The sequence below is a fragment of the Lepidochelys kempii genome, chromosome 10, assembly GCF_965140265.1.
Source record: "Lepidochelys kempii isolate rLepKem1 chromosome 10, rLepKem1.hap2, whole genome shotgun sequence".
Taxonomy (NCBI): Eukaryota; Metazoa; Chordata; order Testudines; family Cheloniidae; genus Lepidochelys; species Lepidochelys kempii.
The window spans coordinates 58290237-58313711 of record NC_133265.1 but is presented as its reverse complement, the minus strand read 5'-3'; the positions used below and the strand labels follow the sequence as shown (position 1 = coordinate 58313711).

The 23475-nt window shown below is 39.1% G+C and overlaps 1 protein-coding gene across 8 annotated transcripts in view; it reads left to right on the top strand.

Moving 5' to 3' along the window:
- MINDY2 (MINDY lysine 48 deubiquitinase 2) overlaps window positions 1-23475 on the top strand; it is a 117465-nt gene that overhangs the window by 38356 nt on the left and 55634 nt on the right. For all 8 annotated transcript variants that reach the window (XR_012153985.1, XR_012153984.1, XR_012153986.1 and 5 more), the window contains exons 3-6: window positions 341-405; window positions 5031-5189; window positions 7567-7669; window positions 19797-19939. Coding sequence is in view for 3 of the 8 variants with exons in the window: in XM_073303748.1 (XP_073159849.1) it covers window positions 341-405; window positions 5031-5189; window positions 7567-7669; window positions 19797-19939 (470 nt within the window). In the remaining 5 variants the exon portion in view is untranslated. The remainder of the gene's footprint in view (window positions 1-340; window positions 406-5030; window positions 5190-7566; window positions 7670-19796; window positions 19940-23475) is intronic.

Genomic DNA, 23475 nt, shown 5'->3' with positions numbered 1-23475 from the left:
TGAGGAAGTGGGCACTCATCAGTTCCTATGGTCAGAGGGGATCACTGACCTCATATATAACAGGGGTCATAGAACTTCCCCCAAATAATTCCTAGATCATATCTTTTACAAAAATATCCAATCTTGACTTTAAAATGTCAGTGATGGAGAATCCACTATGACCCTTGAGAAGTTGTTCCAGTGGTAATTTTTTTTGTTTGATTTATTTATTTTAAAGGTTGTTAATTAAAGATGCCACCATTTTGTCAAAGAGCTTCAGGCAGATAGAGGTACTCTTTAAAAGTTGTCTAAAGCTTTGAGTTGTAGAATAAACTATAACTTGAAAACTTTTTTTTTTAAGGAGACTATATTCTTGATGCAAAACCAAAAGAGATTTCTGAAATTCAACGTCTAAATTACGAGCAGGTAAGAAACAGAGTTTCTAAAAAAGCAATTTTTTGTTTTTCAGTAATGAACTAAAGCTTTTTTTTCCCCACAAAATTACTTTTGTTGAGATTTGTAAAATTCACCAATGTATGGAAAATAGAGCCTTTGTTCTTATTTATTCAGTATCAAACTTAGTTTTACAGTATCTATCCTAAAGTAGAGAAGATTAGTTATTGCTATACGAATCACTTTCTTGAAAAAATACCTTTTTTTCTTGTTTATAGTAACAGATTGGCTTTGGGCTTAGTGTTCAATCTGACTTCTAAGTCTCTGCCTCTCTTCTAGCAAAGAAAATAAAATGTCTTTGCATACTGTTATATCCGCCATGGCAAAATGAGTTCCTTTATCTGCAGCAAATATAGTGACAGACTCCATTGTACTTATTTTAAAGTAGTTCATATTTCAGTTCAGATGTCCCTGGAGTACTGATGGTAGGTACTTATTCTGAGAAATCTGTGATCGTGGAAAACCATGCTTTTCAGATTAGCATACCCTATTCAGATAGGAATAGAAAACTTAATCACTTAAAATTTATCTGTAGATGCTGCTGTAACCAGATCACAGAAGTAGTACAGAGAGTCTTAAGAATTCTCTGAAGTGTTTTATAGCTATTTCTTTTAACTTCAATTGAGGATATAGTAGTTGATATACTTATTCCATTTTTAAATATAACTGAGGTAAAGGTGTGTCTACCATGTACATATTTTTAATAACAAACCTGTTGCGGTTACTACTGGTATAGAGTGATTGCCGCATTTAATTTCAGAGGTGGGTGATCCTATGTATATGTTTGAAAAGAGCTTTGGGAGCCTTTTGGGATTAGTTACTATAAATATTAATTTTTTAAAAACCACCCTGTAGAGGCAATTGGGGTATGTGCAAATAGTAATTTTCTTACTAAAACCAAAAATCACTATACGTAGCCAAATTAAAAGGACGTGATCTATATGAAGCTTTTGAAAATGTATTCTATGATATAGCACCAATAATGCATTCTGAATTTTTTAAGTCCTTTTTTAAAATGTGCAACTTTTTGTGCTTCCTGTTGACGTTTAAGAAGTGACTGATAGCAACACCAGCCAGGATGCTCAGCTCATTCCTCACTTTTGTTTCAGAACACACTTTTGTCTGATGTCTCTTCATTTTCACTTTGAGATTTGATGATGCTTGTGATACTGGCAAACATCTTCTTGTAGGATCTGGAGAAAGATGTGTACCATCAATAAAACAGTGAATCTGACCACAAAGTAGATTAAATGGGAGAGGAATGGAAAGAAATATTTTTTTTCTTTTATATTTTGTTTATTGTAATCTTATAGGTTACTTGTTATGAATGTATACCTAACTTTGTATCTGTTTTCAACTGGAAATGGATTTTCTTGCTCCATTTTAACTACTGTACTAAAAAGGCAAAGTGACATCATGAAAGCTTGTATGTGAGCTCCTATGTAAGTGCTAACTGTGACTAATGTAAGCAGTTTTTCTTTAAAAGGTGTCTTGAGCCACTTATGGGTGTTTGAAAGGCAAATGTCTAGGAACATGAGTTCGCAATTTCAACCTGGTATCTAAAATCAAGGTGGATGTTCCTTGGTTCATACATCATCCCCACTAATAAACTGAGCATTACGCAGATATAACTGAAGTCACAATTTTGAGACAAAGGGCTTTCACAAGCTAAGGCATAAGTTGACATTTAGGGTCTTTATTCCTGTATTGACATATTAGTCAGAAAAAATGCATGGCAGTGCACTAGAGATTGCACTTCTACAAATCGGGCAAGCTACAAAGATTAGATCAGTCAGGGACTTCAGTGTCTAGTGCTGTTAATGCAGCATCATTCACAAACTTTACTTCAGATCTTGAAAAGAAATCCCTTAGAGTAAAAGTGTTTGGGAAAATACATTAAGAAATCTAAAACTAAGGAAACTGATTATTGCTCCTGACTTTTCAGGGAGAGGTTCCTAACTTCTCAAGAAGAGGCACACTAATGTGCCATGCAGACCTTGCTACAAAGCACAAAAATGACGAACCTTTGTGTTGCTACAGTTGGTATTTGATAAATTGCTTCTTCTCAAGGAACTGAAACTTTAAAATCTTAGAACATGATTTTAATCACTTGTATTGCCTTAAGCGATTAGGACAAAACATTGAGATCATGCAGAAATATTTCTTATTACAGACCTTGCTAAATTTACAAGATGCACCTACTAGTCAGTGTGAGATAGAAAAGATGAAGGGGATCTGTGCTGGTATGTTCCAGTAAAAAGAACATGATACACAAAATAATGAACAGTATATAGAGAAGATAGGAGAAAAGGGGAACAGAAGTACCCAACCTAATATAAGGAAAAGTGGACCTTTTAATGAATCAATTAGCAACACATTTCAGACTAATAAGGAAACAGTTTTTCATAAAACACGCAGTTAGCTTGTGGAACTGACTGCCACAAGATACCAATGAGATCAAGAGCTTTGCAGAGTTCAGAAAAAGGTTGACATTCATGTTTATATTGATAATGAAAACATCTAGATTACAGTGGAAGAAACTTCCCTATGAATAGGCTATTCCTGTTTACTGTAAAACTGTTTACTGTTTACCATAAAACTGTTTACTGCAGTATTCTTGCATGTTCCTCTGAAGCAGCTGGTATTGGCCACTGTTGGAGATAGGATACAAGGTTAGATTGACCAATGATCTGGTAAGGCAATGTTTGTCTTTCCTACCCGTCCCAGAGCCTCTTGGCTGCTGCGAAGGAGAGAAGCTTTTGTTACTGTACTCCTCTCCTCAGCTTCCTGGCTACTATGGGGTGAGGGAATAGAGTGGGTCAGGTCTCCACTGTTTGACTTCTCACCTAGAGCCTCTTCGGTGCTGGGTAGTGTGAAGAAGTGTCATCTACCTTTAGTCTCCACTTTTTGAGTCTGTCTCCTCTGTGAAGCGCCTGCTTCTGGTGCTATGTTGAATTGCTTTTGCTACAGCAACAGTGTAAATTTGATACAATTCTGGAGTTTCATTGCTTCCCACAGGTTCTGAATAGAAGCAGTGAAACAGACCCGAGTCTAAACACTCTGCTGGTGCTTGGTAATGCTGTGCAAAGGCATTGGAACTGACCTCAGATTTGGGAAGACAATGCTTAGTTGGTTTGCATTTTGGAATATTTACTCTAGAACATAAAGAACAGAAAATAAGTTTGTTTTTTAAATTAAAAGCTTAATTTTTGTAGAAACTGCTAACATATGCCCCCAAGTAGCAGGAAAAGCTTCCTACTTGCTTCCGGTGAGTGAATTTTTCTAGCTACATCTACATGTGTTCATAGCTTATTCCCTGTGCATAAAATTCTTAAAGGAGAGAGGGGAGGATTTCATTGGGAGTAAATGATTAGAATTTTGAAATGGAATTATTTTACTTTTTATTACTGGATCTCCTTATTTGGTTTTGGAGGATTTACACGTACATCTTATATTCGCTGTGCAAATTGAGTGGTATTGTGGAAAATGAAATTGACATGGAGCATAGTCTTTCAAAATTATCTAAAATGATTTATTTTGTGTTATAAACTTTGAGTGGTGTAGCTGACATATAATGCTTCATGTGTCCAAGTGAGTGCTAAATTATCAGTGGTTACAATAAGTCTTGTGGTTTAGAAGTTATTGGAAAAATATTGTATAGTGGTAGACACAGTGTACTGGAATAAGGTTGAAGAAAATTAGCTACCCATTTACTCTTTGGCCTCCCCTTACCCAACTGGATGGGTTTACCATGTAATTGTCATACAATTTTTTTTTTTGGTATGTTCCTTTACATCTTTAAAGAGGCTAGTGTAGGTATATTTTCACTTCCATGCCAAATTGCGTTGTAAATATATAAATTGTCATATTTATCCAGTATTTTCTAATCTTATTAGTGCTCACTTTGTGGAGTAGCAAACACAATCCTTCTTATGGCAACCTAGTTGTTTCATCTATTTTCTCAGCAAATATTTCATAGTGCTCCAGTGAGGTATTGTATTTCTAAGACTGCCATTCGAGTTTCATAATACAGCTCCTTTTGTTTGTGTAACATGGAACCAGAGTCTTCAGCCATTGCTGATGTGGGCATTATAATAAACTTATGCCTCAAATGCTATTCCAGACTCTTCTGTGCATTGCTACTTTCCCATCCTTCAAATCAATAAATTGAAATCAGGGCTGGAAAGTAGGAAAACTGATCTTATTTAAAAATAAACTCTTTACTTTAAGTCTTAAGGCCAGGAGCTGTCTGTTATACAGCTTGTACATGGGACTGGGACCTCTGACATACTACCTCAATATATATAAATAGGTTTAATGAACTTAAATTGTGCTGTTTAGTACATGTAGATTATTTGTTAAATAAAATTTGTAAATGAATTTATATTTTCTTGTTTTTGAAGACCTATCTTAAGTTGTGATACTGGTGTAACTGAGAAAATGTATTGAATCCATTGTTTACCTAATGTGCCCTTTTGCAAGTTGTATATAAAACACTGAATCAGATGAATTATTAACTTACAAGAGTAGCTACCAAGTGTAGAAAATGCTCTAGTGCCATCCATTTGGTTCATCTATATTTTTCTTTTTGTTGTCAGAACATGAGTGATGCAATGGCTATCCTACATAAGCTACAGACAGGTCTGGATGTGAACGTGAAGTTCACTGGTGTACGAGTTTTTGAATACACACCTGAATGCATAGTATTTGACCTTCTTGATATCCCTTTGTACCATGGATGGTTAGTGGATCCTCAGGTAAGCAAAATTAGCTTAGATGATGAGTTATCTATTTCCTGTCTGAACTATTTTACATTTTACTGATGTGTATGGCACATCAGAATTTTCAGATTCTTGTTTAATTTTAACCTAAGGCTCCTAGTCTCTCTTGTTGTTGTGTAGACAGGAGTTACAGTGAGCTGATCATGTTTTCTTTTGAGTCTGCACCCTGAAAGATTAAAATTTCACCTTGAAGCGTGGTGTGAAATCATACTGTTCATTTTAAGGGACTATAACTTTGCAATGATTGAATATTATAAAGTTCTAGATTTTAGACAAGTCTATTTCAAGTCCTGCATCAGTGCAAAATAGCACTGCTGGTCTAGGGAAGTACTGAGTTTGTTTTTGCCCTTTCCAGGAGTGGTATTCATTTCTTACCTTGTTTGCTCATATAAGAGTTTGGACACTAAGAAGTTAGTGAACGTGATGTGACTTCCCTCCTTCCTGAAATTCCTACCTGCTTTTAGCAGCTTCTGTTTCAAGAACTGAAACAGAATCAACAAAATTTCAACAAAATCAAGTTGAAAAAATGAAATTTTTATCTTAAACAAAATTATATCACTTATTCTTAAGATGGGCTGGCTGAGGCGCTATCCACTTAAGAAAAGAAGGTGATACTGTTTGGCTGGGGAATTATACGGCTAGAATAGCCTCTCTGTATGATTGATGTGTTCCTAATGATTTGTAACTCTGTCTTGTAATTATCTAGGCTCTTTTCTAGTTGTGTTTTTTGTTTCACCTGGCAATTTTCTTGGCCAGAAAATGTTTTCATCTCATTTTAGCACTACAGACAGCAACCCGTCTCTCTCTGATGCACCCTACATCTATAGTTCAGATCTTTGTGAACTCTATGGGTGACAATGTTGGAGAACAGGAGAAACAATAGTTGTTGTAGTTTTGGCCAAGGGAGAAACACATATTGGTGGTCCAAAACTTTTCTGGTTTCCTGTTTGCTTCCAGGTGCAAATCAAGCCTTTCTTACTGATTATTAATAGTTATTTATTATTAGGTTAGTCTTTTGTGGCACCAGCTATGACTGAAGCCCCGCTGATTTAGAAACACATGAAAAAGTGATCCTTGGTCTGAAGAACTTAGATTTTAAGTTGGTATTTACCAAGTTTTGTCTCAGCTACTTGAGCATCTGACTCTGTGATCTTCCAATATAGTTTAAATCAGCTGACATACTCATGCTATAGTTTCAAGATTTGAGATTTGGTCAGGAGGATGTCTTAATGGAGGGACCTTAATTCTGGAAATCATTTCCCATGCTGATGTAACAGATCCAGAATTTCCTTAGCTTTTTACATTACTTTAATGTAAAAAGCTAACTGTTCCCACAGGTATTTCTCTAACAGATAACCTCTACATTTTCAATCTAGATGACATTAGTTAACTTGATTTTTGTATTGATCAAGACTTATATGAGCTTCCGGAGACAACTGTGGCAGACATATACTTTTTTAAATTGTGAAAACTTTGTAATAGCCTTCCTAAAATAGGAATGCATTATTTTTTTGTATGCTAAATGTTTGAGTACTTAAAAAAAACAAAAAAAAACTACTAGATGAAGCCATCTCATTTTTTAACTTTTTTTCTTTGGGATCCTCTGGAACATGCATGTAAGTGATTTGCAGCACATTATAATGTATCCTAAAAAGGAATAAAGAAATGTGGCTTAAGTAGGCATGTATTGATTGATTTTTATGTGACCCACATGACACATTGATTCTGCAGAGTCTAAGTTTTCACATTTAAAAAATAAAGTTTGTAACTCTCGTAGTTGCAGAGAATCTTCCAGATGTGTACCAAGTACAACTAATGCAGCCTGAGTTTGCAGGCTGCCTGCAAGAATGGGTCTGGAAAGTATGAAGGCATGATACAGAAAAAAGGGAATAAGAAAGGAAGTGGGGGAAAATTTTGTTGTTTATAAAAAACCAGCATATTCCCCACTAAGTGAAGCTGAATGTGCCAACTGAAAAAATAATAAATAACTGAAAGTTGAGGTATTGATTAAAAGACTGATTCTACCCCTGATCTTTTTATGTAGATCGCCCACTCATATAACTCTGTATTGAGGGCAGCGTGTAGTATTAAACTTAAACCCTAGCTCATACTCCATAATTAAAATGGAATTTTGCGCACTCCACAAAATGTGTGCAACATCCTTGGGTTAAGGCTTTTCAAACCAGGGCTATGTATTGACCTTAGTGTGGTATACCCAAAAGACTAAAACCTCTTGTGGACAATTCATTTTTGATATATTTTATCTTGTTATGAACACTTCCAGTAGGCACACAGGAGCAAACAATGGATTTTCTGTTCTTCATAAAGATAAATGAATTATTTGTTTTTCCAGATTGCTGACATTGTGAAGGCAGTTGGTAATTGTAGTTACAATCAATTGGTGGAGAAGATAATCTGTTGTAAACAGTCGGACAACAGTGAGCTGGTTAGTGAAGGTGGGTGAATGCTGCCATTGTAATTTTTTTCTTCTTTAATTACTGGAACTAATGAAGTGCAGTATCCATTTATACATTTTTAAAAATTATTACACTTTTTTTTAATTATACATTTTGTATATTGGTCTGCTGTATATGTAGTCTGTCCCGTGGTGGTGACATCCATGTGATATACTGCATTAATCATGCACACTAAATCTCAACTGCATCTTTGCCCATTAAACCATCTGCACTGGGATTGCCCTCTGAGACTGGAATTTACAAAGCTTTGCAAACCTCTGAGCTCTGCTATTTTTAAATTTTAAAAAGCTGGAGAAATCTTTCTCTTCTTACAGAATTTCATTAGTTTGAGGTCTCATGGGCAACGTTCAGTCAGGGTCAGTGACAGGTTTCAGATCTGCTATGTCTCAACATAACTTGTTTAGACATGGAAACTTTATATCATTTGGAAAGGGGAAAATCACTATTAGAAAGATATAGTACTTCTACGCATGGTAGGTCTCAAGATTTCAGACTGGAAACATAAAGAAAAGCTATTATACGTTATTGTTGAGACTTGTAATCTATCAGCTGTTCTTTCTGTGGTTTGTGCATTTGGACTCTGTAATAAGGGAGCCTTCCTTTACTGGTGAAGGGATATGAAAAATAGTGTCAGTAAAAATGCACATGTGTAAACTGCACATGTGTGAGTGAGCATGTATTTCACAAAAAATACAATCTATTTTTGTTCTAAAGTTTGATCCATAGACTATAGTTGATTCAGGCAGGGATTAATTTTTGGAGCCATCATTAGTTGGAGGCTCATTATGTTTGTTGCACTGAGAGGCAGAGCCTCTAATCGGTAGTGGGGGTCATCAGTGGTGATCTACAGAAAACACAGGAGCTTAAAATTTTTCATTCAACTTTTCAGTTACTGCAAGGTTTAAATCCATTGTGCTCTGAAAACAAGTATGCATCACCATGTATTCAGTTTTCTATACAATTGCAAGTATAGGTAAGTAGTTTGAGAGTTTGAAGAGCTAAAGATTATTCTTGAAATATTCAGGACTGGTGCAAGCTTTATTCTGATTCTTCTACAAATAGCCTTACTTTAATACTTTGAAATTTAAATAGAAGTAGATCCATTCAAAATTTCATGGGTGGACTCCATTTTTAATTTGAAGTTAGTAGTCTTTACAATACTTTTTCTAAATATGCCACAGAAACCATTGTGAAAATGTTGTTTGTCAGTGTCAGAAGGGGTATAGCACAAGCCTGACCAGTGTTTAGTTTCACAAGGCTTTGTGACTTTTGCAAACTGTCTAATCTCTTCAGTTCCATAAGGTTTTATACCTGAGGCAGTGTGTTACAGAGGATAGGTGTGACATTCTCTACCTTAAAGTAGCATCCTGGGACCTCCCCCCCCCCATATTCATCACTAACATGAGATTATGATGTGTGTTATACAAAGTATACCTTGTGAGGTATCATTTAACAAGTCTTGATCTGTTGAACATTTAATATGCTGTTGGATGGTATGTACTGTCATTGTATGTGAAGTTAAGTATCGCTATATGTGTTACTGAAATATGTTGTGAGGTTGGGAACGCCCACAGCCAGCCTTTCAGTTACAACAAAGAAGGCCCCGGACAGTGTTAATAGCCCTTCAAGAAAACAATCCTATCCCAAAGGCTCTTTAAAGCAGTGGAGATTATTGCTTGTCAAATGGGGACTGACGGATCCCTGCAGCACAGCAAGGATCTTTCTAGCAGCTAGAAGAAAGTATAAAAAGAGAGACGGTGACATCACTTGGCCTCTCTTCCCTCACCCCAGATCTCAACACCTAAAGCACATCTGGAAGACAAAGATTTTGAACTGGGGAAGTTTGGTCTCAGGCTGGAAGGTAGTCCAGTCTGTGTGTATTGAGGAACTGTAACCTGCTTGTATCATCTGTTAGGGTGAGACACTGCTTGATTCAAATCTTGTTTAGTCTGTTAGAAATGCAGTTTAAATTCTAACTATTTTATTTCTTAGATAACCAACTTTGATCTCTGTGCCTGCCACTTATAATCACTTAAAATCTATCTATCTGTAGTTAATAAATCTGTTTTACATTTTACCTAAAAGTGTGTTTTGGTGGAAGTGCTTGGGAAATGTCAGCTTCGATTACGAAGGATGGTACATATCCACTTTCCTATGAAGAACAGGCGAACTAAATATGAACTTACACTGGTCAGGTATATGGAGCTGGGCGGGAGGGGGGGATTGGCGAGAGCCTCTCTATTGATGGTTCATGAGTGGCTGGGAGATCATTCATGTAACTTAGTTGGGTGTGTCCCTGCCTATGAATGCCTGTGTAAGTGCAGTACCTGTTAGAGCAGTGGATCTCAAACTTTTTTTTTTTTGCGGACCACTTGAAAATTGCTAAGGATTTTGGAGGACCACTTAATCTTTCCAAATGTGGTTTGTACTGTTAGCTAACTATTGTAAAGCGCTTTGGATAAAAGCACTATATTAAAAAAAACAACAACATTGTTTATTCTACAAATAAAAGCACACAACTCATATTTTAATATCGATACTTACCTTTCTAATGTGATAGGTGTGCCCCTTTTCTCTGTGCTGCAGCTGCCACAGAGCTGAGGCTGGGAAAGAGGGCTTTCTCTCCCTGGCAGCTGCAGCCTTGGAGCTGGGGAAAGTCACCTCTTTTTCTCTGGCTGCCGCAGCCCTGCACATCCCAAATTTCCTCCACCCCTTCTTCTCACCCCACTGGCCCCTACCACTTACCCCACCCCCCAAGGCCACCACCTCACCTTATATGTGCATCTTCTCCAGGCACCTAATTAGTGGAGCCACGCCTGCGCGGCTCCACTAATTAGGTGGATGGCCCTTCATTCTCTCGTGTGCAGCTGCCCAGGTTCCACGAACCACAGTTTGAGAACCTCTGTGTTTGACATGAGCCTCACAATGTGAGAGGCAACCCAGGCTAGTAGGTTTGGAGGGCTAAGCAGTCTCACAGTCCAGGTTGCACCAGGAGACTCTCTCAAATCCTGTTCCAGTGTCCTGTTGTGGCAGATTTAGGTTTTATTCCTGGCTCTGCCACTTGGCTGCTGTGTGGTTTAAGGCAAGCCAGTTTCATTTCTCTATGAACTCTGTTTCTCCTCCAACCCTTTGTCATCTTTATTCAGATTATAAACTGTCTCCTGCTGTGTATTTGTATAGTGTTTAGTACAATAGTACCCCAATCTCAGTTGGGGTCTCTGTGCTACTGTAATGAAAATATAAATAATAATTCTTGGAAAAAATATCCTCTAGGTCAACTAGGTAAACACTTAACCTCAGATTTTTAAAGATATTTAGGCATTGCTGCCCTCGTGTTGTAACACCTAATTGATTTATGAGCCTAAATTTCATATTCAAAAGTGATTTAGGCAGTGCACTCAGAAATGCCTAAATAAGGGTCCAAATAATGGTCTTGACCCACTTAAAACTTTTAAGTTGCAAACTAATACATGCATTTGCTCTAAACTGATGACTATATAAGCCAGTTTGTTTTAACAAATATAAAATTCTTCTTATCTAAATATAATAAAGGGGCTACCTTTAGCTCTCATTACCTTGTGGGAGGAAATACCCCTGTGCTATCCACCTCTACCTGGAATCCTTTCAGCTAGTTACCATCTTCCCTGCATAGGCAGGCACTATCCGGAACCACAACATGAATGCTTAACTCAAAATTTAGAATAAATATGACATGGTTTATGAGGTACTGGAAATATTGGGAAAGTGGTAATTTTCCATATTATTAAATACAACCATTTTAGGTTTTCTACAGAGTCATGAAATTTTAACTCATTTTGTCCATATTTAGAAGTGGCTTCCAAATAACAGATTGGGGAGCTTTATAATAGTCCTGTACCATGATGCTGTTTAAGAGAATTACAGAATTGTTTACAAGAATAAAGGTAATAGTAGAATACAAATAAGATTTACAGTGCTGATATATACTGGTCAATCTAACAAAGGCATTGTCAGCTGTAAAAAATGGGCAAGTCTTCAAAGCTCAGCTGTTTTGGAGCTAGATGGTTGAAAAATGGAAAAAAAAATTTTTTTCATTCTTACTTTACCAAAACATTACTGAAGATTTTGGTAGGTGTTTTCAGAAAAGTTCATCTTTGGACAGGGACCAGGTATGGAAAAACATCCAAAAAGGTGATTTTTTTTTTTAAAATCCTGCGACCTTGTAAAACTGTTAAATTTAACTGTTTTGAAAACTTGAGGTATTTGTTTGCTTATAAGGAGCCTGAACTATAGTAAGTGCAAGAATGTTAAATGGAATAATCCTTTTATGAAGGCTCTAATATGATTGAATTTTCAGTATGCTCATAAGGGAACACATTACTTCTCCCTTATTTACAATCTGTATTGAACAGCTTTATAGCCCAAACTGTTGAAAATAGGTGGGTAACTGTCTCTTGTAGTGAAATGCCTCTGACAGTGTTGGTAAAAATTATTTTTGATTGGCCACATTTAAGACTTTGAAAATAGCTTTAAGTACATGTAAAGTACATTATTAAAGCTGATCTGAACGGTGAGGGAGGCACAAAAAACTGGTTGCATACTTTTTTGTGCATCTTCATAATGCATAAAGAGAGCCTGAAAAGTTTGTGTGTATGCGTGGTTTTTTATTTAGTTCATATCTTACTAATATCAGAAATGCCAAGTCCTTTTTTTGTTCGAGGCCTTCTTCACAAGACCTGGAGATTGTGAACGGGGATCCCGGGAAGGTTAGATAGCTTTTCTTTTGTTAGGCAGGCATTTGATCTAAATAGATGTTAATAAAGTGGACAATTTTAAAAAGTGTGAATAAAAATTATTTCCCCTCATGTTTCTTTTTCTTGGTATTTGCAGTGTCATAATATTACTAGTTCTCCAGCAATCCACAGACTCTTCCAGGAAAAACAGTAAACAAACCTGAATTACTACTGAAGTGAATTGGGAGATTGCCAATCTGTGTCTGTTGCCTGCGGGAGTCCTATGTCTCCCAGAAGTGCAACTTCTATCTGGCCCTCAAGTCTAGGGTAAGGAAAAATAGAGAAATTAAACTCAGACTGTTAAATGGCTGAAGGGAGCATTCCATCAGCTTCTGAGTCAGGTTAGTAAATGAACTAATACATCTGTCTCTAGGCAGATCCAGCACCCCGCAAGCTTCCCTTGAGAAAGTCCTTTTGAAGCCTTTAGGGAAGGTTTCCAAAAAGAGGAACATGGACTCTCACCTTAAGGCGACAGCTCTGAAAAGATCGAAGTCCTTGGTGAGATCTAGGTCTCCAAAGCCTTCACATCTCTACTTATTACCTTCTGCGTTGAAGGATTCCTCCTCCAGTATTGCTGTGGCCATAAAATCCCAGAGCACAAAGGAAAGACATGGTTCTGATAAGGCCTTGGTAACCTCTACTGTCAAGGAGGGGAAGCTTAGAGAGTTGGGACTGGCACTGTTGAGTTCAGCCCAGCCTTCGGTACCCATGCATGTGGCACCCTTAGGCAACAGCACCAGACACCATCGGTGTCTACTTCGGTACGTCCACAGTGGCTTTGGCGACCGTGGTCTCAGCTACCTCATGGGTACCACTCCCCCTACTCAGTACCAGAGGAATTCAGCTCTACTAAGGACCTCTCAATAATGGGTGAACCACAGTCCCCCCTCCTGCTGGGTACTGAGTATCTCTTAGTACTGAAACCTGATCTCTGGACTACTGTCCTCTAGTACTGCAGGATTCTCCACTGTTTCCTGCAAGTGCTCCCCGTTTGGATCAGATAGAGGCAGATGAAGGAGACTTCCAGTCAGTATCCTCTATTTCTGTTCATGGTTCTCTACACATCCATTCAGGATCCCATTCTCTGAAAGTCATAGGGAAGATAAGGCTAATTTATCAAGGGTGGTGAAACCATGCATGCCACTTCTACATCTCTATGGGCCCTACAGTGGCCATTCTGGGGCCCCGAGCTGCTTATCTACAGCAATGTACCGGTGGTCTGGCAAAATCTCACAGGGAGGGCAGAGTTGTACAGCATTCTCCTCCCCAACCAGCCCTCACCCAGGAGGCGACATTTGAGGAGCGGGCAGCTAGGGCGAATAAGCAGGCCCCCCTCAAACATCTGTTTCATTCTTGCATCTGGATGAAGCAGTTATGCCTCCACTACCATCCAGGGCCAATGATTTCCAGCAATATAAAGACTTCATAAAGAGGGTAGCTGACACCCTTCATATTTCTCTCGAGGAGGTCAAGGATTCACAGCACAAAGGGTTGAATATCTTGTAGTCAGCAACACTCCTCAAGGGTGTGTTACTAATCAATGAGGTGCTCCTAGATCTACCTAAGATGATCTGATGGACACTTGCCACTATTCTAACCATGTCTAAAGGGGTGGATAAGAAGTGTTTATGTTCCCTCTAGGGATTCTTTTTGTTCTCCTATTCCCTGCCTAACTCCCTGGAGGTGGATGTGGTAAACAAGGGGGGGGGGGAATGCAGCACTTCTCTCTTCCCCCCTCCCTTCCCCCCATATGAGACAGACCAGAAAATGCTGGTGGATCCCTTTGAGTGAAAGGCCTATTAATCAGCAACCCTTTCAGTTCAGGATTGCAAATTATCAGGCCCTGATGGCCAAATTATAATGAATTTGTGGCTTTTGTTGAACATCTGCCCCAAGAACATAGGGCGCAATTCTAATCCATCTCAGAGAGCCGGTTGGTGGCCAGAACTGCTGTGGACGCTGCTGCCAGGTCCTTCTCCATGGCAGTGGTTATGAGAGGGCATTATGGCTCCATCTTTCAGGGTTTTTGAGAGAAGTACAGAACAGTGTGGAAGATCTCCGCTTGACAGTCATAAACTGTTCTTGGAGGCCACGGATGAGTCCTAAAGGACTCCAGGGCTACTTTGTGATCTCAGGGCATATATACACCTACATATAAGAAAAGGTTTAGTAGGTCACAGACTGGCCAGAGATCACATCCTACTCAGTTTTCCAGATCCCATAGATCCACTGAACCACTCACAAAGACAGATTTCAGAGAGGGGGTTGCACGAAGCAATAGTTTTGGGTTGGTTGAGGGTTCAAAACCACCTCTGCCTCTGGATTTACAGCTGTGCCTATTAGCCCACCTCCCTCGTTTAGCAGACCAGCTTGCCTACCTCCACCATGGTTGGAGGCAGATCACTACAGACAAGTGGGTAATAGAGGTAATATCAGGTTAAACTATCCATTTTATGTTGTTCTAACTTTCATTCCTCTTCCCTGTCCCCTTTCAGGGCCCCTCTCGTTAGCTTTTATTGAGACAAGAAGTGAAATCTTCTTCGATTAGGAGCAATAGAACCAGTTCCTCCTCCTCCTCACAAAGAGCAAGAGATTTTACTCTAAGTATTTCCTTCTGCTGAGGGACGATGGAGATTGATCTTGCATCTAAGACTTCTAAACAAGGTAGTAAAGTCTCAAAAATTCAGGATGTTGACTCTGGCAGCTATAATTGCCTCACTAAAGAAAGAGGATTGATTTTCAGCTCTTGACATACAAGATGTCTATTTCCATATAACAATACACCCATCATATAGGAAATACCTATGCTTCACTCTAGGCTAGGATAATTTCCAAACTGAGTGCTTCCTTTCAGCCTTTCCTCAGCCCAAACATTGTTCTCAAAAGCCCTGACCGTAGTGGCTGCTTAACTCCAACAAGAAGCGATTCTAGTCTTCTTGTACCTCGATGACTAGCTACTCAAGGGCCGTTCCTACAAAGCACTGCTGTCTTTCACCCAGATGGCCCATGCTCTGTTCCACGAGTTGGATCTGTAGTTGAATGTAAAAAAAAATCCACATTAATCCCTATACACATGATACAGTTTATAGGGGCATATTTGGACTCATTGAAACCAGAGCCTATGTTCCCTTAGACACATTTGTCATCTTGTCAGGTCTGGTACAAGCAATTCAGGGGAGACCTCAAAACACAATAAGCTCCTGGGACACATGGCAGCTTGCACCTTTGTGACCAATCATGCAAGGCTATCTCTCTGCTGCTTCCAAAAACTGTGCAAAGGCTATGTAGTAGTCCTGTTTGTCCAGATAGCCCTCTTGATCAACTGAGAGAAACCACCCCTGATTCCAATGCAAACGTTAGAATTTATAGGAGCCAGAATAGATTTGGTAACAGCTCAGGCATACGTATCTCAGGATAGGTTCCTTGCAATCCAATCCCTAGTAAATGGGATGATCACTAACCCGGCCAGGGGTGTGCAGACTTAGCTGACACTGTTGGGTCATGTGTCCACATGTACATATGTGATGCTGCTTGCCAGACTTCACCTGATGCCCCTACAACTATGGCTCAGGTCAGTCCCCAGGAACCATCTGCTGAGCAAATCAATGGTAATATTATTCCGTGTCATGAGAGCACTGACCTGGTGCCTACCCCCAACAATGTTCAGAAAGGAGAACCATCTGAAACCCCATAAACATCCTGAACACTGATCACGGACTCATCTAGGACAGGATGGGAGCACCCACCTGTACCATTGCCCAATATAAGAGAGATGGTCCCCGGAGGAGGTGAGACTACACACAGAAGTGCTGGAGTTTTGGGTCATCAGGCCAGTGTGTGGTCTCCTCCTGGTCCTATGGCACGTTGTAACACACAAACCAACAAAACACTGGCAATATATTACATATGCGAGGGGGTGTGCTATCTCCCCCATTGGGTAATGAAGTGATCAAGTTGTGGAATTGGTGCTATGAAACATCCCTTTGATAATGCTGCACCTGCCAGGAACCAGCAGTGACATAGTGGGTTTCCTGAGCTGGCATTTAGTCACTGACCACAAGTGGTTGCTGCAGAAATTCACCAAGAGTACATTTTCTGTTGTGGAGGACATGGGTAATAGATCTGTTTGTCACCAGAGATAATGCAAAGTGCTCCAGCTTTGCTCCAGAGGCCATGAATCCAGAGTCCCTCCAATCACATTCCTTTCGGAGTGGAGTTAAAGGCTTTGTTCCACCTTCCCACTGATTCTACAGAGTGACTATCAAAGCCAGATGAGAGCATCTCAGCTCATCCCCATAACTCTGTAATGGCTGAGACAGTTCTGTCTTATGAACTTGCTACATCTGTTGGTGCAACCCCCAAGCAAGATCCCACTCCACCCAGACCTGTTATCACAGGGACAGTTACTTCACCCAGACCTAGTGTCACTACAACTGACTGCCTAAATGCTGCTTGGATGAGTATCCTGGAAAAGGGCTGCTTGTCACTTGTCCAGGGTATCTTGATTCTAAGCAGGAACCCATCCATGAGAAGAACCTACTCTAAGTGGAAGAGGTTTTCCATATGGGTGGCCCAACAGGCTTCAATACGTAAGATCCTGGACTGCATACTGCAGTTGAAGTGCTCTGGACTTGACTTCCCTCTGATACGGTTGCTCTTCATCTTCTCTCCTCTTACTGTATCAAAAATCCTCAAGGACCTCACATGTGCTGATCCAGTGGTCACTCTCTATAGTACTGTGTTGACCAGACTAAATATTTCATGTTGTCCCAAGCCTGTTCTCTATCCCTGCTTTTGGAGTCGTTAGCCAAAAAGTGCTTTGAGTTGCATGGAAGCTGAGGGGGGTCATGGCTACATTTCCCTTTATGTAAGTGGCATCATAGACTATCAGGGTTGGGAGGGACCTCAAGAGGTCATCTAATCCAACCCCTTGCTCAAAGCAGGACCAATCCCCAATTGTTGCCCCAGATTCCTAAATGGCCCCCTCAAGGATTGAACTCACAACCTTGGGTTTTACAGGCCAATGCTCAAACCACTGAGCTATCCCTCCCTCCTCCACATTGATGACATCTTGAAGAACTACAGTTACATGATAATGTAACTATAGTTATATTACTTTTGTATTAGTAACAATATTTCCTTCAAGATGTTTCTCTCTCTCTCTCTCTCTTTCATATATATATTTCTGCTGTGTGCACGCCTTCCACTCTACTACAGGATCTTGTTTCATTTGTGCTGAAGGAAGCGAGTGGTGGTTGAGCTGCTTCACCCTCTATGCCCCCAGTGCAAAGCATGAGGATACTCAGGGCCATGGGTGGTTGCAAAAGACACTGTCAGTCAAACAACTCTGATCCTGAGTAAATGGGGCGCACATACACCAAGAGTGGAATGAATAAATATACACAACACATCTCAAACAACTCTGGTTAATGTACGTTTCCTAGATGTGTGACCTTGTGTTTTGTCTGTATTAAAATGCTTGCTGCTTAAAGGTGCCCAGGTTATTAAACGATCCAGATCACTCTGCAGAACTGACCTGTCGTTATCACTGTTTACCGTCCACCAATTTTGGTGTCATCTACAAGCATTGCCAGCAATGATTTTATATTTTCTTCTGGATCATTGATGATAAATATATTGAAGAGTTGGACCAAGAAAAGATCCCGGTCAGACCCCCACTAGAAAACCCCCTATTGAATGATGATTCTCCATTTACAGTTAGCACCTGAGATTTTCCAGTTAGCCAGTTTTTAATCCAATTAATGTGCTACCTTGATTTATTATAGTGCTGTTTTTTTAAAATCAGGATTCCATGGTGCTAAGTCAAATAACATGATTGGTAAAATGCACTGTTTTTGTACAAGAGAGATTTTTTAAAATCCCACCTCTGTTAAATTATTATCATTATTATTGATTTGTATTACATAGGAGCCCATTGTGGAGCAGGGCCCCATTATGCTAGGCACTGTACAAACATAGAACAAAAAGACTGCAATAAGATTGCAGTAAAAAATTTAATGCTTTTGTGACCGTCTGTACAAAATTTATTATAGTCTTGTAAAAAGGGTGAACATAGGGATACAAAGTATGCCTTCTGAGGTATCATTTGAAAATTCATAATTGGCTGATCATTGCTGTCTTGGTAAAATATGTGTGGCAACATTATAGGTAAAGTTACAAGATTTTACTGTATAATATTACTGAGATGTTACAAGTTCAGAAAAGCAGGCATAAACCAGTTCCTCAATGACAAGAGCCAAACTGATGCTTCAGGTGTCAAAAAAATCAAATGGACTTGTCACCTGGTTAAGTGGCCATTCTTTGGCAGGAAAGAGGGTGTGAGTGAGAAACCTACATTTTTGGCAAAGAAACAGCTGGAGGTTCACATCCCCACAGATTTTCTGTCTCCTGAACCACAGTTGGAGATCTTTTTCAAAGAAAAGGAACTATAAGAAAGGGGAACAGGTGTCCCAAAACATTCCTCCCTTTCTTTCTATCAACGGCAACTACAACACCTGAGGAACGAAGAAACAGATTTGGACTGAAGGGGGAATCCTGTCTGAAAGGAAATTAGCCAGTAAGACTGCTAGAACATGTGGTGAGAGAGACTTTTTGCTTTAAATTCACTTAGCTTATTAAGTTAGGTATTAATTGTATTCTTGCCTTTTATTTCTTTGTAACCAGTCCTGATATTTATGCCTCATTACTTGTAATTACGCAAAACTTTTTCTGTAGTTAATAAACTTGTTTTATTGTTTTATCTAAATCAGTGTGCTTGGATTGAACTGTTTGGGAAACTTTGGGATAACAGGATTTGTACATAACATTTTCTTTTAATAAAATATATTTTATTTATATGAGCATGTGTTATCCAGGAGAGGGCTGGGCAATACAAGATGCACATTTCTGGGGGAAAGTCTGGGACTGGGAATTTGCTCGTGTTGCTCTGCAGTGTAATTCAGGAGTGGCTGGCACTCCAGCAGTATAGCTGGGAGTAATTTACATGCTGAAAGCTGTGTGAGAGCAGATCAGGACTGATTGCTCCAACAGCAAAGCAGTGTAAAAGGCACCCCAGGCTGGAGAATTGAGAGGATGCAGCTTTCCATCAGTTCAGATTCTACCCTGGGTAATGTCATAGTGTCACAGATGTAAATTGAGAAGGAAAGTTAACTTATTTTCTTCTAGTGAAATCTAATTTGATATAAGCCTTGAGAGTTCATTTCACTAGCTGAGAGAGAATTTTTGATATATTTAATTTTTTTATGTAGGTAGGTATGTATGTATTTAGATGTGTATGATGGACCCACAGTTAATAATCTGCATTGCTTTTATAGGATTTGTAGCTGAACAATTTCTGAACAACACAGCCACTCAGTTGACATACCATGGGTTATGTGAGCTGACTTCAGCAGTTCAGGAAGGAGAACTTTGTGTGTTCTTCAGGAACAACCATTTTAGCACCATGACCAAATATAAGGTATGATTATTAACCTTTTCATTGATTTTTATTGTCTGTGTGTCAGCTAGAAAAAGGGAATTTGCACAGATTTGTAGTGACAGACTAATAGGCTGCACTTTCTTACTGAATTTAAATGGTGGAGAAATATGACCCATTCCCAAATGACTACTATAAAAAGCAGCTATGTTTTAAGGTATATGTCATATTTAGATTAAATTATTGTTTTTGATAACTTAGCACTGTTTTAAAAAAATTAAAATAGCTAAATATTTTAGCTGCTTATTATAGTATTAGAAAAACTATTAATCTCTCCCCCCCCCAGCCGAAATAAAATTGTTATACAGCATTACTCTGGTTTAAGATCTTTGAGACAAGGTATTTTATTATTGGAATATGGATTATACAGGGTTTATACCCTTTCACTTTTATATTGTTATATTGCTGAATTTCTTGTCTTTGGATATGCTAACAATTGGGTAGATACTCTCACGAAGCAAATCATTGGACAATGGGTGAACTCTTTCTACCAGTTAATGTGTTTAAAATACAACTTGTACTCCTGGGGAATTCTACACCAAGAAATTAAAAATTCTGTACACAATATTGCATAATTCTGCATATTTTATTTGTCAAAATAACACAATATAATCATGCCAGTTTCTATTATTTTGGTAATTTATTTCAAAATACCTGTCAAGTATGTCTGTAACAGTACAGACAAAAAAGAACCAGGAAATATTTTTGACAAATAGATTCCTTACTAGGCATATTAATACATAACTTTAAGAAATAATTCATATAAACTGCAATACAGAAATGTATTTCCTGCATCCTTCAGAAGCAGTGGGGGTAATGGAGGAGCTGAGGGAGAGGGAAGTACTTGTTGGGAAGAAGCCTGGGAGTGAACCAGGAGGGTTGTTGAGTGTGGGTGGGAGAAGTATGGAATAGGGGGCTTTTGGGGAGGGAGGGATTGTTAGGGAGTTGGGGACCCTCCCCCATACAGATGCTGGCTGACCCTTAGCCTCTCCCATTCAGTCAGGCACATCTGCCCCTGTCCTCCTGTGTACTTGCAGTGCCTCCCTCATCCTCATGTGTCCCTGCACCCCCACTCAGCCACCCTCTCCCCATGCATCCCCCTAACACCATGTGTCCCTGCACCCACCAGTGCCATTTAGCCCTTTTGAACCCCAGTGTGTGACCCTCCGCAGCAGCCCCATATGCCCTGCTCCTCCTGTGCCTCCTCACCTGGCCCCGTGGGCAGGGCAGTGTGAGGAATACAGACTCTCCTCCACCAGCCTATCAACTGCTTGCTGCTATGGCTGGTGAGCTGGTTGCCCTCTGTTTGGTGCCACAGCATCCCCTGGTGGGCAAAAGCCATAACTGCAGTGACTCTCCAGCATTGTGTATTTTCTATGGAGAGAAAAATAATTCTGTGAGGGACATGAATTCTGCACATGCACAGTGGCACAGAATTCCCCCAGGAGTTAACTTGACCTGTCTATACTAGAGTTTTTAAAAGATGTTAGTTAAAATGTTTGAGGTAACTTTTTAAAAATACATCTTTTATCCTAGACTAGACAAGCTCTTTATGTGTAGACAACTTGACTAGCACGTAGCTAATGACAGGGTAAATGAGTTCAGTGCTAGGTATGACAACAGCCTAACTGTTTATATTTGCAGAAAATTGTGGAAACAGTGCCTGGGATATGGCCACCTCTGATTAGTTAGCAGCATCTAAAATTGTGGAAAAGCCAATGAACTTCAGAGATGAGAGGACTCTTGTCTGACATCTTCTCTTGAAATTAAAATGATAGGGATTTGAAATTTCTTTGTGTGTAGGAAAGGGTAAACTCTTTATGTCCTACAAAGCAATTACATAGAGTGGAAGGTAAACCACTTTTATTGGCCTTTTTGTGACGTGAGGAAAGAGGTTGACATTAAATTTGTAACCAGTCAAACAAGGTTCCCATGGGAAACCAGAGGTAGACTAAGACTCAGTGACTGTAGGGCTCACCAGCTCCATGGATGGAAGGATCTGTCTCATTCAGGTTCAAAGGCACTCGTGGAGCACCATTGCTTTTAAGACAACTTTACAAATCCTAAAAGGCTGCTGTGATTGAATTAACCATATAGGGTTATCCAGAAAGGGGCACTGTCAACTTTGAACTCAGTCAGCCCTCTTGGGAGAGAGGAGTGACCAGGTCTTTGGAGACAAAAGTTCAGAATGACAGAAGTTAACCAACCCCTGGGTGGTTGATGAAGCTGAAAATTCTGACATGGAACTCTAGCTAAGTTCTCTCAACATGAGTGTGAATTTTAGAAAGTTTTACCTTTCTATATTAAAGCTTTGCAGTTGTGCATTAGCCAGATTTTAGTAAAGGAGCCTTCTTTTTTAATTCATGTGTATTTATTGTGCCTTGTAAATAGTGCTAATAATTGCTAATTTTTTTACTACATTGTATTTAAGTTAGTGTGTCTCTTCTAGACCAGAAACCATAAGCTGGAGTACAGGTTAAATGTACAATGATGTTGGACAATGTGATTGAGGGCAGAATTTGACTGGCGGAATCTCCTTTTTATCAGTGTGTGTTTGTTTGTTTGTTTAGAACTCAAACAGTTTTACTAATTATTACCATACTGTCCCCAAAATGCAACATTACTTACAAAAATGAACTTGCCACTTTTTATTTACTACTTTTTAATGTTAGTGATAAGGTAATTTTTTTCCAATTTTGTCGTACTAGTGAAGTAGTTGAAAAAGCCAACTTGACTTTTAGATTGAATTTGTAGGTCTGACACTTTGAATAACTTTTTACTTGTAAGCTTGTTTGTCTCTAGTCACCTTTTTTACTAACTTTTCAGAAAAAAAGACATGCTTTGAATTAAGTTAATGTGGAATACAGCAACAACCAATAGTTACAGGAGTTGTATTCTGCAGTCTAAGACAACAAGGGAGGAAGCTAAAATAGGCCATTCGTGAACTTGTTGGGGGGTGGAGGGGAAGACTCTGAATACTGGGTAGAAGTCTGGATGGAACTGGAGTTGGGAAGCAAGATCTTCTGCAGAATTTTAATCTCTTCCTATAAGCCTCTCCTCTGTTGTGGGAAGGAAAAGAGGAATTTGTGCCTCAAAACTTTATCATAGTCAAATTTAGTTAATTTAAGACTCCATTCACATCCCAAATGTGCACAGACTACAAATATCATCTGTGAACAGCCTTTGTCATCACTGCTGAGGTGACAGTATGTGCTATAACTCTTGTTGACCACAGATATTTAGAATTTTTGCTGCTAGAATTAAAGCAGAAAAATAGTAATTTCTTCCATGAGGTGAGACATTCCTATGATTACAAAGATACGGTCTCATAATAGAACATAATATTCTAGGAGATCTTACAGGTCTCCAGTTACGTTTATGTGGCTTCATGCCCAATGAAAAGTCTGAAGAAATGACAAGTGTTTCCATCATTGTTACTGGTCTGTTACTTTCAAAATGTGAAAAACTCTGTATAACTCATTCCTTATGGAGCACTGTATAATTAGTGACCTGAATAA